This window comes from Podarcis liolepis (assembly GCF_965112155.1).
Source record: "Podarcis liolepis genome assembly, chromosome: 6".
NCBI lineage: Eukaryota > Metazoa > Chordata > Lepidosauria > Squamata > Lacertidae > Podarcis > Podarcis liolepis.
In genome coordinates, this window is record NC_139559.1 from 33,468,558 (window position 1) to 33,485,945 (window position 17,388).

Genomic DNA, 17,388 nt, shown 5'->3' on the forward strand with positions numbered 1-17,388 from the left:
AATTGTGAGGTGTATTGTAGTAATTATTTCTAAATTTGCATCTATGACTATCAATTTGCATGTACAAATCCCATGCAAATCTTTGACCTCTTTTTGGGCATTCCCCAGGTAGTCACCCTAGTTCTTGCTGTGTTTAGATACATTCACCTTTAAATTTAAAATGAATGAATACATACAGTTGGGAAATGGCCACTTTTTTAGGTTGCAAGGCTATTCTGGATAGCAGCCCCCATTGAACTTAATGGGACTTTCTTCTGAGTAAACATGCCTACAGTTGCACAGTTTAAATACCACTTAGAGGTGAGCCAGCCAGAATCAAGTGCTGAAACTCTGATGGTCAAGCGATCAGTTTTGATGCAGTGCCAACATTGCCATGAAAGAGAATGGCACATGAAAGCAGAGAAAGTGAGGAAGATAAATTAGAACAGAAGAACATGGTCCAGGATGAAAAATACATCTGGTATTTCTGTTCATTGAGGATACACAACATTTCTGCAATGCCACTGCTAGGGTTCCGTGTTACCTGAGTTCTAATAGGCAGGAATTCCTTGCACGAGATCTCCAGTCCTTCAGCTACTGTAGCAGAGCCTGCCGTGCTTCTTTCAGGTTTGTAGTGGAGCAATAAATGGATATAAATTCCCTATGGGAGATTGAAGTGGGGTGAGAGAAAATATGTTCCTCCTACTGCCGTGCAGTGGATTCTTTTAATCTTTAGAGCTTCCTTTGGGGACACTTTAGGCATGCCTGACATGAGTTCAGAATAGGATTGTTGTATCCCAATCCTTCTCCCTCTCCCTGCTGTCCTGCCCAGAATCCGGAGTGGCCTAATTTGCATGTTCAAATGGACTGCTAACTCTTCAGATCAGAAACATTAACGGGGTATTTTCTGTGACCTGCTTTTTGTTTTTTTCTTGGCATTTGGCCCAGACCTTTGGGGAAGGATAGATGAACCTGATCTCATGTCAGGAAAAAAGTGATGCTCTTTGAAATTATTATGATGTTTTCTGATGACAAAACTAGAACAAGAAATTGAGGTGTGAGTACTATTTTGACTCTGCGAAAGCCCTGTTGATCATGTACCAATCTTCACATGCATTCCTTAAGGTTTCCATTTGTAGTCATGTTCATGCAGGATTTAAGGCACTTGGATGTGACTTGTTCTCAGTCTATTAACAATGCTTTTTGACTTCAAAACCTAAGTCCAAGTGGTAGAATTAGGACTATGCCACTAGATGCATGTTCCTCTGAGGTACTAACCACAACTAATTGTGTTCATTTTATCTAATTATAAATACGTGGCTAGTGAAGAAGATTCAGAGTTGGAACATGTTTGGCTGCTTCATTATTAAGGAGCACTTGTTTTGACATGCTTCATTGGGCATTGGGCCTTCATAAGGTTATAAGAGTGCAGTTTTAATAATCTGTTTTTTGGGGGGGGGAAATGAGCTGAAATAAACAAATGCTTCCATGCTTACTTCATCATATGTAAGAGGCTATTTCACAGTGTAGTTCTTAGTCCTCTGTCAAATAGTGTAGAGCAACTATCATTGTGCCTATATTTTTTCAGTGACCCTCAAGAGTAGCCAAGATGACTTGGAACCTCTTCAAGAAGAAGCCCCAGCCGGAGCCCATCATAGCTGTTACCCCGGGCACTGCGGCACCCCATATCTCTACCACAGCAGTGGCACCAGCAGTGTCAATGGACAACACAACACAGCCTTCGGGCCCAGTAGAGAGCCAGGAGGATGTCTTTGCCAAGATTAAAGAAAAGTTCATGAATGAGATAAACAAGATTCCCTGTAAGTAACTTGCATATGCTGCCCCTTTTTTGGAGACTTTGCAGAAATGTTCTGCTTGCTCTATCACTGCAGTTTCTAAACCTGTTTGTAGAGTGCAAAGGACTGGGCTGGCACCAAGCCTGAATTCCCTCTTGGCAGAAGACTACTTGTGGGCAATTCACTACTTGTGGGATAAATGACAATGATGTATAGTCAGGACATCATTGTGGTACAGGCCAAAGTGTTTAAGACTTTGCAACGTTGTAGGTGCTTTGTGGGCTGAACACAAGGGTTAAAATGGGCACCTGATTTCATTGCAACATCAGGTGTTGGAGAGGTCAAGTTTGGCCCACTGGGGGTTGAGGAGATGATGTTCTGGCCCTCAGACCAGATCCAGTTCCCCACCCTTGCTCTAGGTATTGTTGGACTGCAATTCCTATCATTCATGACCATTGACCATGTTGGCTGCGGATGACAGGGACTGGAGTCTTAACAGCATCTGGGGAACCACAAGTTCCTCATCCCTGACTTAAGTCAACCTTATTCAGGAACATTACTGAATGGTTTTCTGCTTTAAAAAAGAGCTTTTTTGAAAAATATGTGTGGTTTGCAGAAGGACAGAGACTAAGAAAATAATTGTGTTTTTAAAAAAGAAAAAGAGAGAGAAAATACACTCTATATTTAATGGAAAGCATATTGATTTTTAGCCTTTAAGAAGCCACCTGGAAGGATGAGACTTATAACAGAACTGTTGACAGGAAATGTTGTATACATAGCATTTTCATAGGATAGGAATGGTCATTGCTGCATAGGGCTGCCCCTGTATCCAGGTCAACATCTGAAAACCCACGGTCAAAAGTGCAGCAGGTAGGGATGGTGTCTTTTAAGTCATGGCATCTAAATAATGGAATGCCTGTCAGCATGCAGCAAAAGGGCGTGCATTTCAGCAAGCATTGCAAATTATTACTTTTAGTTTTATGCTTTAAAAAAAAAAATTAAAAATGGAGGTGACTTTAGAAGTGGTGCTGGTTGGAACCCTGGACCCAACAATCAGGGTACAAGTTAATTATCCATGGAATAACTAAATACATTTCCTGGGTTGTGAGTAGTGTGACCTATGCTTGCATTTCAGGCACTCGGCCATCCCAGTAAATTCCGCTATAACTGTGCAATGAGAGTGTTTTGTATTTTCAGTGCCGCCTTGGGCCCTGATTGCCATTGCTGTAGTTGCTGGGCTGCTGATCCTCACCTGTTGCTTTTGCATCTGCAAGAAATGCTGCTGCAAGAAGAAGAAGAACAAGAAGGACAAAAAGGGGATGAAAAACGCAATGAACATGAAAGACATGAAAGGCCAGGTAAAATGACGCCTCCTGGGAGAGGATCGGTTATGATGCTGCAGTTAGCATGATGCGGTGAGGACTTGCTTGTGCTTTTGGCGGGATGAAAATCGGATGTACAAGCAAAGAGTTCAGTTCTTTTTTTATGCAGGGAGTGCATGAGAGCCCCAGCCAGGTAGGGCCAGCAGTGAGATTTGAAATTGGCCCTTCATTGCTTGTAGCAGCAGCAGCCTTAAGATAAAAGATTGACCATCAAAATGCAAGCCTTGGTATTAGTCAGGGTAGTTTGCAACCCATCCCTAAAACCTGTTTGTGTAGAAGTAAAGCTCACAGAGTTCCTCTTTGGTAAGTAAATGCTATGAGGACTTACCTGCATCAAACAGAAGACCAGTAGCTGTTAGAGAACACTCAGGATCAAGATATCCAGCTTTTCTGGTGCATAAAAAATATACATATGCTGGCTGGTAAAAAAAAGCATTATGCTTCTCATGTGAGTATGTTTTTGATGGGCAGATCCTTAATTATAATGTATATTTCAGCTTTTCTAGGAAGTTCTGTTGGGCAAACCCTACTGGACATGAATGGGAGCTACGCAAGACTTAGAGTAGTGGATAATACTCTGTTTAAAAGGGGGAAGTTAAGTAGATTATGGTTCTATCAGCATTATAGTATTTTGTAGTAGATTTTCCTGTGAGCCTTATCTACAGCCTGCAATGCACTAGAAGTCAATGGAAGGTAGGAATACATACCTTTTCTCCCACCAGCAATGGTGACTTCTCTTGCCTAGTACCTGCAGATGAAAAATATTAAAGGCCACAAATGCACTAGAGGATCTGAAAGGGTGTTGCTCCCAGGAAGTAATGTGTACAAAACAGTCAATAAATCCCAGCTCATAAAAGTGTCTGGTGCAGCGTCCCACCTGATGCCACCATCACACCAATACCCCCCCCCCTTACTGCTCAGGGTTATAATGTTTGCTTTGCTGGCAGCAATCAAACTAACTCAGCAGTAAATCCCATTAGCAGTTAAAGATAGACAAACCTGTGAAACTCTGGAAGGTTTTATGGGCACTAAATTCTTCTCCCATATTGGAGACTTTTGATTTGGTAACTTGGGTAGCAGGCTCAGAAATGGGACTTTTATAGCCCATATTGCTGGAACTCTTTCTCTCTCTGTTAATGAGGCTATTTGCATGAGGTGCTTTAATGAAGCACAGCCCAGAGGTGCCTAGTCATCCAGATCCCTCTGCTGTGTGCTAAGATTCTGCATGTAATGAAGGGAGGATGGAGAAGAGATGTCACAAAGCTTTCCTCATGATTCTCCGCCTTGAGTCACTTCTCTTGCCAAATCCAACAGTGGAAGATTTGGATGTCATTAACTGGTTGTGTTTCCAGAGACACTGGAAAATGAGGAAAGCTGGGCCAAGGCTGAACAGTTAAATTCCTTGAGGCATTTCAGCATTGTTGGTAGCAGGACCCAGAAAATGTATGCAGAAGCAAGATAACAAATTACTAAAACAACACCCACTTCCTTGCAACTAGGCAGTCTGGAATAATGGAAAGGACATAGCTCCGTAAAAGAGTGTGCATGCTTTGCATGTAGAACATCCCAGGTTTGATCCCCAGCATGTTCACTTAAAAAAAAGGATTGGGTAGCAGACAATGAGAAAGATATCTGTCTGAGACATTGGAGAGCTGTTGTCAGGCAGGGGACTAGGATAGATGGGGAAATAATCTGACCAGGTATAAATTGCCTTCCTAATAGAAGTGATCTGGTGGTTTTGTGCATCATTTAGAGTCCCAAGTGAAAGGTTGACATTCATCATTTTAGCCTGGTACCTGGCCCACTTCAGACATTTGAAAGGAATGATGGGAAGCTGAACGACTCCTCTTGCTTTTGGACATCATACGCAGAAGGAGGATGTGCATCCTGAACATGGGACAGAGCAGTCACCTTCCTCCCTCTCACTTCCCACAAGACCTGGACATGTTTTCTAGGTTAAGAACACCAGAAGAGCCTATTGGATCTAAGCCAATAGTCCATCAGATCCAACAGCCTGTTCTCACAGTGGCCACCCGGGGCAAGAGCATGCTCTCTTCTGAGGTTTCCAGCAACTGAGGTTTCCTGAGCATTACTGCCTCTGACCATGGAAGGCTAGCAGTCAGTCTCAGCTCTAAGGCTCCTTACTCATGGCAAGGCAACTATGCCTTCCCTGCTAGCTTCATTATTATGTAACTTCCCAGTGTAACCACTAATGGGCGTGCCATTAGTGCAACCACATTGCCTAATGCAAAGCCAAGTGTATTCCAGGGTGGGGTGGGGCGATGGACTTGCGTGGTTCTTTCCACCTTATTAATACATGCATGCTCCATCCTGGGATTGTATTCGGTAGTTAGGGAAACTATTGCAACAGAGCCTGCTGGATCACGCCAGTGGCCCGTCTTGTCCAGCATCTTGTTCTTACATTGGCCAACCAGATGCCTGTGGGAAACCCACAAGCAGCACCTGAGCACAACCACCACCACTGGAATTCAACTATTCTGTAATCCTTTGATTTTATTAAATTGGGGTTTCCCATTGCTGATTAACTTGAGCAAATGTTTGAGCAAATATTAATTGCAGTATTCAGGATTTTCAGACAGGAAGGATAGATTAGATGTCAATGTGGAATGCCTAGATGCATCAGTTAACTGAGACATAAAAAACTCTGAAAAAATGCTTCCCTAGCAAGTAGGATAACTTGTGTAAGGATAACATAAAAAGGCACAGTTCTGTTGAATGTGTTTGATGCAGAAATCTGCCCCGAGTCTCTGGTCATAGTAAGAGCCATTTACTAAATGGGTACAACATAAGATTTTCCTACATATCTTCTAGCTGAGCTACACTAGTCACAAATGTATAGCTGTCATTGTGCTGGGGGAACTGAACTCTGTTGTGCAGAACTCAGTGGCCTAGTTTGCACATCACACTAAGGCAAATCATGGGATTGCATGGTCTTCTGGAGAGGAGAGTGCAAGTGCTTCACTCCTCCCTGGGTTATTTTGCTGCTCCCCAAATGAACCATGAGCCATAAGCCATAGGACAAGCCTTGGTTACCACTCATGATTAGCCTGGAGATAGTTAAACCATGAGACCTGGTGCACCAGCAAAATGCCTGGGGAAGAGCAAAGTGTCAATGATCTCTACAGTAGTTCCCACATTTGGGCTAAGCCATAGTTTTATGCAAACCAGGCCAGTGACTGTATATCTTCTGCCTCAAACAAAGGATGAATGCCAATAGCAACAGACAGTATTGGAGCTTTTTCTGTCGATAAGTCTCTGGAAGCACTAGACTGCACCCTCTTAGCAGGATCATTACAACAGCTATGTGTCTTTTCTTTGCACTTTCTTTTTTGTTCTTTGTTGTTGTTCTAGAAGCAGAGACAAATATGCAGTCCCTAAGTTACTAATGTGCATAGAAAGTCATGTTTTCTCTTTCTCTCTGTCTTTCTCTTTTCCCCTATGTACTTCTGTGCTTTTCAGGTTCCAGAGAAATCCAGGTCCAGTAGTTACCTTCATTCAGTTTTGTGAGACAATTTACAATAAAGCAGGGAGAAGAAATTGGCTGGTTCAAAACACACAGTGGCAAATTACCTTGTTTGCACCCTTCTAAGCAAAATGAGTGCAGATATACAGCATTGTCACAAGGGACAAAATGCACAACAGTTTTTTTTTTAAAAAAGAAGCAACCCCAGAATGGCAACTTCTGTTTTGAAGGAAAAGCTCCCAGTCCAGTTTGAGGGCCCATGCAATTTTCAGCAAACAAGACCTGCAGTGGGAAATTACAATCAGGGGTGTGGCTTCCAGTGGGAAATTGGTGCATGGTCCCAATTTGGATCAGGAACATGATCTGAGTCAGCTTCCCACACAGATGCTTTTCTTTCAAACTGAAGCAACTAGCTTAATGTAATGTGTAGTTAGTCCTTCACCCCACCCCCAAAATGGTTTCTTGAAATTGTAATTACCCAATCACCCATACAGCATACATTTTGAAGGTGTGGAGTCTGTGGTTTCTCAGGAGCACTAGGTGTTGTTGATGATGTGTGCAGTTTTTGTCTCTATAATGCCCTTCTCTTCCTTCTCTGTGCTCTCGTTGCTCTCCATCTGTGTTGTTCTGTCTCCATCTTATCTGACTAACCTGGATGTCAACTCACGGTAGGTCCTGATGCAAACGTCGCTTCCCTTTTAGGCTTAAAGGGACAAGGGAAGAGGGTTTAACTAACACACAATTCAAAGTTCCACACAGGCTTTGTTAAGATGGTGGCGTTAATTGTGACATGGGACTTATACTGGGGAAGGTAAACAAATTTTTCTTACAAATTTTTGGTTAAGGGGACATTAAATTCCTGCAAATCTACCCAGTTGTAAATGAGGTTGAGTGCAAAGTCTGTTTTGTGTTAATTGTTGGATAATGTGCAGTTTCTTAGCAGATCAATTTCTCTGGCAAGACAACAGACTTGTCCATACTTCCGCTTGTCCTGTGTCTGAGCTGAGCGGTTTTCCGCTTGCTCCTTTCCCAGGGAAATATTGCTCTTTAGCTTTATATCGGAGCAAACAGCAATATGTGGAAAACCTGACTGCAGTTTGCTCTGATTAAGCAGTAAAGGTCAGGGGGGAAGCAGTGGGACAAGAAAGTGTGTGGATAAACTCCACAAGGCAAAATGAAACTCTGAATGAATTTGCATGTATCAGTGACCTGATTGTGTTTGCAAGAATTTTGTGGGGAAGGAACTAGTTTAGTTTGAAAATATACAGTACATTTGACCAAGTTAGATCAATGTATTTCGTTTTAAATGCGTGAATTGCTTGAACGATTAACATGTACATTGAGGGTATGTATGCATGCATACAAATGTGTGAGTGTTCCAGTCCCATTTGTTTTATGCAAGGTACAAAAGGAGAACATTGGATTTAGGTGAAGCCCCTGTTTCATTTCCTAGGCACCAATCCCATAGTGAGCACCAGCCACCCTCTCATCAAAGCTACTGAACAGCCAGGCTCCTCCCCCTGCTGCATCATGGCAACCCCACTTCCCATAATCCTCTTGGCATAGATTGGTCCCCTTTGTACACAAACCAGATAACTACAGTTCCATTGCTTACACTGTTCTCCTTGAAATCTCTCAGAGCTCACAGTTGCCAGAAATCTAATCTTTATATTCTGAAAGTCAGAGCATTCAGCATGTATGCAGAAAATTACTGAGGTGTTAAATTTATGTAGCAGCTTATCAATATATATACTGGGCAGCTTACAAGCAAATCAATATTAAATACAGCATGTAATAATAAAAATCAACACTAAGAAATTTCAGGCATCCAAAAAATAGACTTTTATTTGCAACAGAAACAACAGAAACCGTTTACAAGCCAGAGTAAACTTCACTGGCCACAATAGCCCAAGGTTAGTTTAAAGTGCAATTAGCAATAGTCTTAACTGAGCTGTGGGTTCTGTCTCTTCCTTTCACTAAATCTGCTATCCAGTAGACCAGGGATAGGAGACCTGTGGCTCTCCAGATAAAGCAGGACTCTCATCTCTCATCCCTGACCATTGTCTGGGATTGATGTGAGTTTATCAACATTTGGATGGCCTCAGGCCTATAATCTCTGTAGTAGATTATGATGATTAATTCATTACTCCCTCCAAGGCAATATACAGTTAAATAAAAATATGCAATAAAAACACCACATAAAACAGAACAAAACCATTACTAACAAAGTGGAATTTTAAATGCATGAAATACAGGTGCTACTGGATTGGCACTATTGTAGGTGCCACATAATGCCAAACCTCAGCAGGGAGCGAGAAGGACCAGGGAGGAGAAAAGTGGAGGTGAGCTCGACATATTCACACCTTCACATCAAGCCATGGTTTGGCTTATTGTGATATGTGAACCAGGCCACCATCTGCCTTCATTTCATTTGCCAAAATTTGTGTTCCTTTTTGTTCTCTTCCTTTGGCGAAGGCTTCCATTTTCTGAAGGAAGCCTTTTGGATAGCTTCCTTGACTCTGCTGGCCTCCTCGTTGCTCTGGGGGCATTTTTCCTGATCTGTATGCAGTCTAGCTGAGCTTCTAGTTTTGAACAATCCTTACTCCCAATAATTTTAGATAGTTTTGACGCCTCTTGACTTTCCCTTTCAACTTCCCTTTTTACCATCCCCTCATTTTGGGGGAATTTCCTCCTTCAAAGTTGGGCTTTGCCCACGGACATATATGTTGACTTTTTCACCACCAGGGTTACTGTTACTATCTGGTCCAACAACCCTTATATCTTGTACCAGGTTCTGGGCACCACTTAAGATTAAGTCCAGGACTGTCACCCCTCTACCCAACTTTTCAACGATTCCGTCATTTAGGGTATCTAGAAATTTTTAACTCTTTGTCGTGACTGGAATAAACATGTGCCCAGCCTGTGTGGTGATGACTGAAGTCAGAGAGAGACCCAAAATTATGAGCAAAATACTGATAAGGAACCTTAGGCTCCCCTTTCGCCAACTCTCCTTTTCCTACTCCTGAAGTAACGCTTTATGGATTATGTACATGCATTTCAGTGCTTAGGCAAGGTATGGGAGAAAGGATACGCATGTGTGAAGGGGAACTAGGTTCTCAGTGCATGGTGTTCCTGTGCAAAACATTATGGTATTGCTTCTCTTCCAGGACAAACAGGATGATGACGATGATGATGAAGAAGAAGGGGAAGGAGAGGGGGAACAGGAAGAGGAGAAGGAACCAGAGAACCTGGGCAAGCTGCAGTTCTCCCTAGACTATGACTTCCAGGCTAACCAGGTAAGGCACCCAAATGAATAGGTGGGGCGAGAGAGAAGGGGAAAGGCTATGCACCCAAAGCTGTTGGAGAGATGTCACCCAGAGGGAGAGCAATGATAGCAGAAGCAGTTAACACAGTTGGTAGCTGTGTGTTATTTAGCAACACATGTCAGAGAGCCTCAGTGCCATTTTGATTTTGAGGGAAAGCAGCTTCAGCGAGTTGGCAGTATTGTTGAGAAGCAGTATATGTGAAAGAGAAGCTTTGCTCTTTCCCTGCCCACAGCTTTTCCACTACAGGCCCCCCTAAAGCTGATTTTTACCCTCACAAATGTACCAGGTGAAGGAGCTTGTGTGTGTGAAGGAAGAGTTATTTGGAGCAGGGAAGTTGAGGTTAGGAAAAGATTAAACATCCCCTTCTCCCATTCCAAATTCTCTCTCCACACACTGCTTTTCCTTTAAAAACAGTGGCATGCAATTTTATGCTCTTTTTCTTTTACAAACCAGGTGATGGAATAATGGTACTTTCCCAGTATACTTTTATTTGTAAGAAGTAATGTGAATGGCTATCTCTTGATGGTCAATGAGATAATCAGCTTCATGGGCATGACATAGTGGCCAATGGATTTATAGGCCCAGTTTGTGCATGGTGCTAAGCCAAACATAATGGCTTAGCATGACAAAATGTGTAAGCTCCAGAAAAATGATTGAAGTTGCTTGGCTCCTCTGGTTGTTTTGCTGGTGCACTAGTCAAAGATGTGGTTTGGCTTAGCATCTTATCCAAGCCTGGCTTGCAGTTTTGGTTTCTCAACAAATAATGAGCTTTAAGCGAAGTTTGCCCTGTGGTTTGTAGCTCATGGTTTATCAGGCAAGGCTGAGCTACAAACACAAGTTTGGATGATATGTTAAGTGAAATCATGGCTTGGCTCAGTTTGGTAGAGCAGCAAAGCAACCAGAAGGACTGGCCGAAATCTCTCCCAGAGACTGCTTGTTTGGGCTGAATCATGGTTTGTTTCAATGTTACAGAAGGGTAGTCTCCGTATTTATTGCAAGCATAATGAAAAAGGAACACATGGTTAGTTGCTGCTTTTCATTCTTCGTCATTATTTCATTTATTAAATTACTATACTGCCCTTCTTCCTAGGGCGGTTTACACTATACAGTTATGTATGTTATATATCATAGCAATAAACTAAACTAAATAAGATGGTATTTCTAGGCTAATTGAAGAATAACACCTGTGAGTATAACACAGAAGGACAACGTAGGGCATCTAGCAAGATCAGAAGGAAGGTGACAGTTCATATTAGTTCTGAGGCCAATTTCCTTCTCTGTGCATTGTGCTGTTTGGCATTTCATTTCCTAAGACCTATTTTTCCCTGACAGCTCACAGTAGGAATCCTCCAAGCAGCTGAGCTCCCAGCACTGGACATGGGGGGCACATCTGATCCTTACGTCAAAGTCTTCCTGCTTCCTGACAAGAAGAAGAAGTTTGAGACCAAAGTGCAAAAGAAGACCCTTAATCCAACCTACAATGAGACCTTTGTCTTCAAGGTAAGACTTCTGTTGGCCTAGGCATCCTCTGCAGAGGATATATTGCACACAGCTAGAACACTGACATATTTGTGGTAGCCCCCAGAGAGAAAGAAAGAAGTACTGCAGGGAGCAATACCCAGTGTCGCTCGGGGAAAAATGGGGGGGAAATAATTCCTGGCAGTTGGAAGAATAAGGTCTTGGATTAAAAAATATAACATTGACAAGTCAAAAGTGATGCATATCGATGTGTGTGTTTGTGATGGTGGGGAATCCCTAAACCCTAACTACATATAAACAATGTTGAGTCCAAAATTGGCTATTTATTACTTTTCAGGAAATAAATCTTAACATCATTATGGGGTTTCTCACCTCAGTGATTTCCGAGGGGTGGAGGAACTTGTTATTCCTCCTGTGCATCCAGCCCGTGTGGTGTAGAGGTTAGTGCATTGGACTAGGACCTGTACGACCAGGGGAGGCTCACTCAGCCAGGAACCCTCTGGGTGATTTTGAGCCAGTCTCTTATCTCTCAGCCTAACCTACCTCACAGGGTTGCTGTGAAGATAACATAGAGAAGGTAATAAATTTATTATTGGGCAAGATCATTCCAACAGCCTCTTAAGAGAGTTTGTTCCAGGTGCCAAAGCAGTTACCACAGTCTTCTGTTCTGTGTAACAGATTCCATATCAGGAGCTGGGTGGCAAGACGTTGGTGATGGCTATCTATGACTTTGACCGTTTCTCCAAACATGACATCATTGGAGAAGTCAAGGTGCCCATGAACACGGTGGACCTGGGGCAGCCCATTGAAGAATGGAGGGATCTGGAGAGTGCAGAAAAAGAGGAGGTAAGGAGCTGGTGGAAGTGGAAGCATCTTGTTTTCTTTCATTGCCTTTTGCTGCTGTTTTTTTTCCATTACCTTATTGCTTCTTTTTACCTCAGCTGTGCAAATGTGGGTACTGATACTGAAAGTGAATTTTGCTAAGGTCTTTGGTAGGAAGTTGGCATTGGAGAAATGCAGATTTAGAAGGCTTAGGTTCTTGCTGGGCTGAGCTGCCTTCTTTAAGGAAACCCTCAGTCTCTCAGCAGAGCATCTCTGCACCTCAGCCTTCTGCTACTAAATGATCTTTGTGGAAGATCATTTGCCTCTTGTCAGTACCAAAGGAATGGAAACTGATTGGTCAAGTCTAAAAACCAAGTTCTCTACTGCCTAGTTGGAAGAATAAGGTCTTGGATTAAAAAATATAACATTGATAAGTCAAAAGTGATGCATATCGATGTGTGTGTTTGTGATGGTGGGGAATCCCTAAACCCTAACTACATATAAACAATGTTGAGTCCAAAATTGGCTATTTATTACTTTTCAGGAAATAAATCTTAACATCATTATGGGGTTTCTCACCTCAGTGATTTCCGAGGGGTGGAGGAACTTGTTATTCCTGCTGTGCATTCAGCCCGTGTGGTGTAGAGGTTAGTGCGTTGGACTAGGACCTGTAAGACCAGGGGAGGCTCACTCAGCCAGGAACCCTCTGGGTGATTTTGAGCCAGTCTCTATCTCTCAGCCTAACCTACCTCACAGGGTTGCTGTGAAGATAACATAGAGAAGGTAATAAATTTATACGTCACCTTGACCCCTTGAAGGAACGGGGGAGATATAAATGTAATCATAACTAAAAATGCATAAAGACAGCTCATTGTACTTTGAATGTATTGTCCGTTGTTCCTCTGGTTTTAGTATTAATGCCTGTGTATAAGCATACCAAAATATGGAATAATCTCGCTGTTATTTATTCAGTTTCTCACCCACCCTTCACCATAAAGTCCCAGGGTGACTTTATAAAGCAGTTTATAAATGCAATATTAAAATAAGTTAGAAACAAATTACGGTCAAGCGAATAGGATGGCCCTTAAAGTATATATCTCAAATGTCAAAGGCCAGGATAAAGAGGGGCATTTTCAGCATGTGACAGACAACGTAAGGAAGGTGTCAGATGCTTCTCCTGCTCCTGACACCAGGTCCTTTGCTTTCCTGGCTGGAGGAGGCGAGGGTGGCCAGAGTTGCAGTGACAGGGCAACATTCAAATTATCTGTCTGCTAGACGGTGAGAAGGGGCAGCACCTTCATAGCACAGCGTGAACAGGGCAGTTGTGTTATGCCATGACTTCCGCCTTAGGACTCTGAACTTTTATTGGCACTGAGTAGAACTCCAGATTTCATTGCTCTCCCTGTTTCCCTCGACAGCCAGAGAAACTGGGAGACATCTGTATCTCATTACGATATGTGCCCACTGCCGGGAAACTCACTGTCTGCATCCTGGAGGCCAAGAACTTGAAAAAGATGGATGTCGGAGGACTTTCAGGTGAGTGCAGAACAACTTCATGCCCACCAGATGGCACCTCAGAGCCAGGACCGAAGGATTTTCTGGGCTTCTTGCACAATGAGGCATAAAGTAGTTCTTACTTTCATTGCTTTGTAATATGAATGTATAACCCACATCTGCCAAAATGCTGCTTCTTCCTCTATATTATTCCTCTTAATTGCTTTATTTTGATTTGGTTTTTTTTTTACCTGCCCTTCACCCTAAGGTCTCATAGTTCTTTTTTTTCGGGGGGGGGGTGTCCTTGGTCTCACATTGCTTAAGTCTGAGTGACACCAGCTGCATGGATGCGACTTGAAAATGAAACATGTGTTGTGAGCATTGGGCAGCTTCCCATATGGCTGTGGCCATTTATATCTATGGCTTCTTGACCCACCCACCCCAAAAGGGAGAGTTGTACTGGTGTAGTTGAAATACCTGCAACTGTATGGAAAGTTGCTTCCTCCAGCTTCCTGCATGGGACTGTGGCCATTTCAATCTTGAGATGTCAGCCATTCCACTAGAGCAGTGTTTCCCAAACGTTTTTGGGCAACGGCACACCTGCTTACCGGAAAAAAATCTCGCGGCACACCACCATTAAAGCCCCGCCCCGTGACGTCAGCGCGCAGCGTCACGCGGGGGGGGGGACGCACAAAAGTGAACGTTTTTTCCCTTCCCCTTGCCGGGGTGGGAGGAGGCAGCAGAGCGAGGGCAGCTGAGGCGGCGGCGGCGATAGCGGGCGGAGGAGGAGCCGTCGCCGGGAGTTGCTGCTGCTGCTGTTGCTGCTGCTGCCCGGACATGCCGGCCTCCTCCTCCTCCGCTGTCTCGCGCTCCTCCCTTTTGCGCGAGCTGCCCCGCCGCTCGGCACCACCACCGCGGAGCCGCCCCCGGCTCGACGCGGATCCTCGCCGCCGCCGCCTCTCGCCGCCCGACTCGCCCGCCTCCCTCCCACGGCACACCAGCCGGTGTCTCACGGCACAGTAGTGTGCCGCGGCACACCGGTTGGGAAACACTGCACTAGAGAAGCATGAACCAGCCTTATGCTGCCCCAGGACGTGAGGAAAACCTGCTGGGTCAGACCAAAGGCTCATCTAGTCCAGCATCCTGTTCTCACAGTGGCAAACCAGATGCCTATGGGAAGCCCACAAGCACCCCCTGAGCTGAGGAAAGCACTTTCCCCACTTGCAATTCCACACGGTGGAAGTAGAGCGCAGCCATCATTGCTAGTAGCCTTGTGCTCCATGCATTTGTCTAATCCTCTTATCCCAAGTCGGTGGGTATCTTGAGCTTTTACAAAAGAGATAAGGACTCTCTGGGAAGAGGCGGAGGATCCATAGGAAATGCATCCTGCATAAGTGGCTCTAAACAACCAGTGATTCCGGATTATGGAGCAAAAAGTTAATGGCATCTCTGTCTGTCCTGTTCCTCTGTGCAGCATGGCTAATTCCTAGCTGTTTCCCCTTGAGGTTGTTTCCTCAGTGTGTGTTAGCTGCCTGCAAAGTCTGAACTGCTTAGCCTTGCTTTTCAGATCCCTATGTGAAGATCCACCTGCTGCAGAATGGCAAGAGGCTCAAGAAGAAGAAGACCACCGTCAAGAAGAAGACTCTGAACCCCTATTTCAACGAGTCGTTCAGCTTTGAAATTCCCTTTGAGCAGATACAGGTTCACCTGCTTCTCACTTGAGGAAGTTTGGGGGAGGGCCATGCAAAGGGCTCCCAGGTCACTGAGCTCATCCCTGGGCTGATAAAGTCCTCTGCCATCTTACCTGTACCATGGGATCTTATGTTGGCCTCTCAAAGTGCATGGGCCAAATCTCTGAATAGTCTAGCCTCATTTCCTCCCTGTTGGCAATGGAAGGGGAATGTTCTCAAGGGATAAGCTTTAAAAAGCCTGGTGAGTTTTGTACAGGGTGAATCCTGTAAAAGATTTGATTTAAGTTAGGCATTTTTTTAACAAGTCCAGGCCTGCCTGGTCCAACCATTCTCTGATGAGGGACATGTTTTGTACTGCATTTATTTTATTTATTTACTACATTTATATCTCCCCTTTTCGTCTGAGGAGATAAAGGCATCATGCATGATTCCCCCTCCCCCTCCCCCTTTTATCCCCACAGCAACACTTTGTGGTAAGTGAGGCTGAGATATAGCAACCCACCCAAGGACACAGTGTGAGCTTCATGGATGAATGAGGATTTGAACCCAAGTCTCCCTCACCCTCATCCAACACTCGTAATTGCTGCACCAGCACTCAGTTCATTGTTTCCCATCACAGGACACAAATGTTGTAAAGAACAACCAGAAGACTGCCAGAGTGCAGTTTCAGTGTCTCCAACCAGAGTTAGGTTGTGCACATTTTGCGCATTCGGTCCAGACACTATATAGAATAAAGGAGAAGGAAGCATGAGCTACAGCTGCCCTCTTTGTTGTGTCAAAATTAAGTCCTCCATAGATCTCTGGGTGGTTAACAACATTAAAAAAGAACAAAACATATAATAAAAAGAACAAAAGCAAACCAATAATCCCACAACATATTCAAAAGGGTATTGGATGTCAGTTAAAGGCCTGGTTAAAAAGGAACATTTTTTGCCTGGTGCCTAAAGGTGTGTAATGAAGGCACCAGGCGAATCTCTCTGAGAAAAGCATTCCACAGATGGGGAGCCACTGCAGAAAAGGCCTGCTCTTGTGTTGCCACCCTCTGGACCTCTCGTGGAGGAGGCACATGAAGAAGGGCCTCAGTGTTAGTATCTCAGCTCACAGTCAGAGGTACCTGGCCTCCCCCGAGGCAATTGAGTGAGATACTGTGTTTACCTTCCGTCTGCAACTCCCGGCAGGCTAGGTAAACAAACCGGCGATTCTTCTCATTAGACGTGAGAAAGAACACACCCTCTGCTTCTCTCTGCTTCTCTCCCTCCCTGCATTCTCCCCAGGGAGGGGAAATGAGACAGACAGGAGTCCTATTTACATGTTTTATTCCTGTCATTCAGCAGTACATAGAAATGCGACTGCTCCCTTCAGTCTCCATCAGAAGAGACACAACTCCGCCCCTGCACTTCCAGTACAGGTCAGATGACACTCTGAGCTAACATACGGTGCTCAGTACAGAGAATGGACTGCCCCTTTTCCTCAGCAGTACAGCTCCAGACAATAACATCCTGTTTTGCTTTCCAGCCACCTGCAGCTGGCTTTTGCATTGGTGCTTTTTCCTGACACTCAGATGGTGATTGCAGGGTCTGAGTGGGTTTATATGGAGACAGGCAGTCCTTGTAGTCCTGTTCCACATCCCTACCTGATTCCGTTTCTTCTATCATCAGTTTAGGTGATGATTGTTTAGCTGGTGCCATCTGAACCATACTGAACCCACAAGCTGTTTTTGTGTCTTCCTGCAAGCCACATTTCAGTCAAGATATGCTTTTAAAGATGTTCTGACACCGAGAGATTTTGGATTTAATATCTTTTGCTGTGTTGCCCGTACACCACTGCTTTGGTGGAGCTCTTGTGGCTTTGTGGTGCCCAACCACTTGTGGAAGGGATTGTAGGGGGGGGGGAATGACAGTGCAGTGGCTGAACCAGGGATAGGGGGATAGGATA

General features: G+C 44.2%; 1 protein-coding gene across 4 annotated transcripts in view; it reads left to right on the top strand.

Annotated features, from left to right (window-relative positions):
• Positions 1–17,388, top strand: part of SYT2 (synaptotagmin 2) — a 151,881-nt gene that overhangs the window by 125,629 nt on the left and 8,864 nt on the right. For 3 of the 4 annotated variants that reach the window (XM_083508577.1, XM_083508579.1, XM_083508578.1), the window contains 7 exons: positions 1,568–1,799; positions 2,973–3,133; positions 9,809–9,937; positions 11,300–11,467; positions 12,125–12,292; positions 13,687–13,804; positions 15,330–15,463. In XM_083508577.1, coding sequence (XP_083364703.1) covers positions 1,589–1,799; positions 2,973–3,133; positions 9,809–9,937; positions 11,300–11,467; positions 12,125–12,292; positions 13,687–13,804; positions 15,330–15,463 — 1,089 coding nt within the window. In that variant the 5' untranslated portion in view covers positions 1,568–1,588. The remainder of the gene's footprint in view (positions 1–1,567; positions 1,800–2,972; positions 3,134–9,808; positions 9,938–11,299; positions 11,468–12,124; positions 12,293–13,686; positions 13,805–15,329; positions 15,464–17,388) is intronic. The other variant, XM_083508580.1, reaches the window with a different exon arrangement.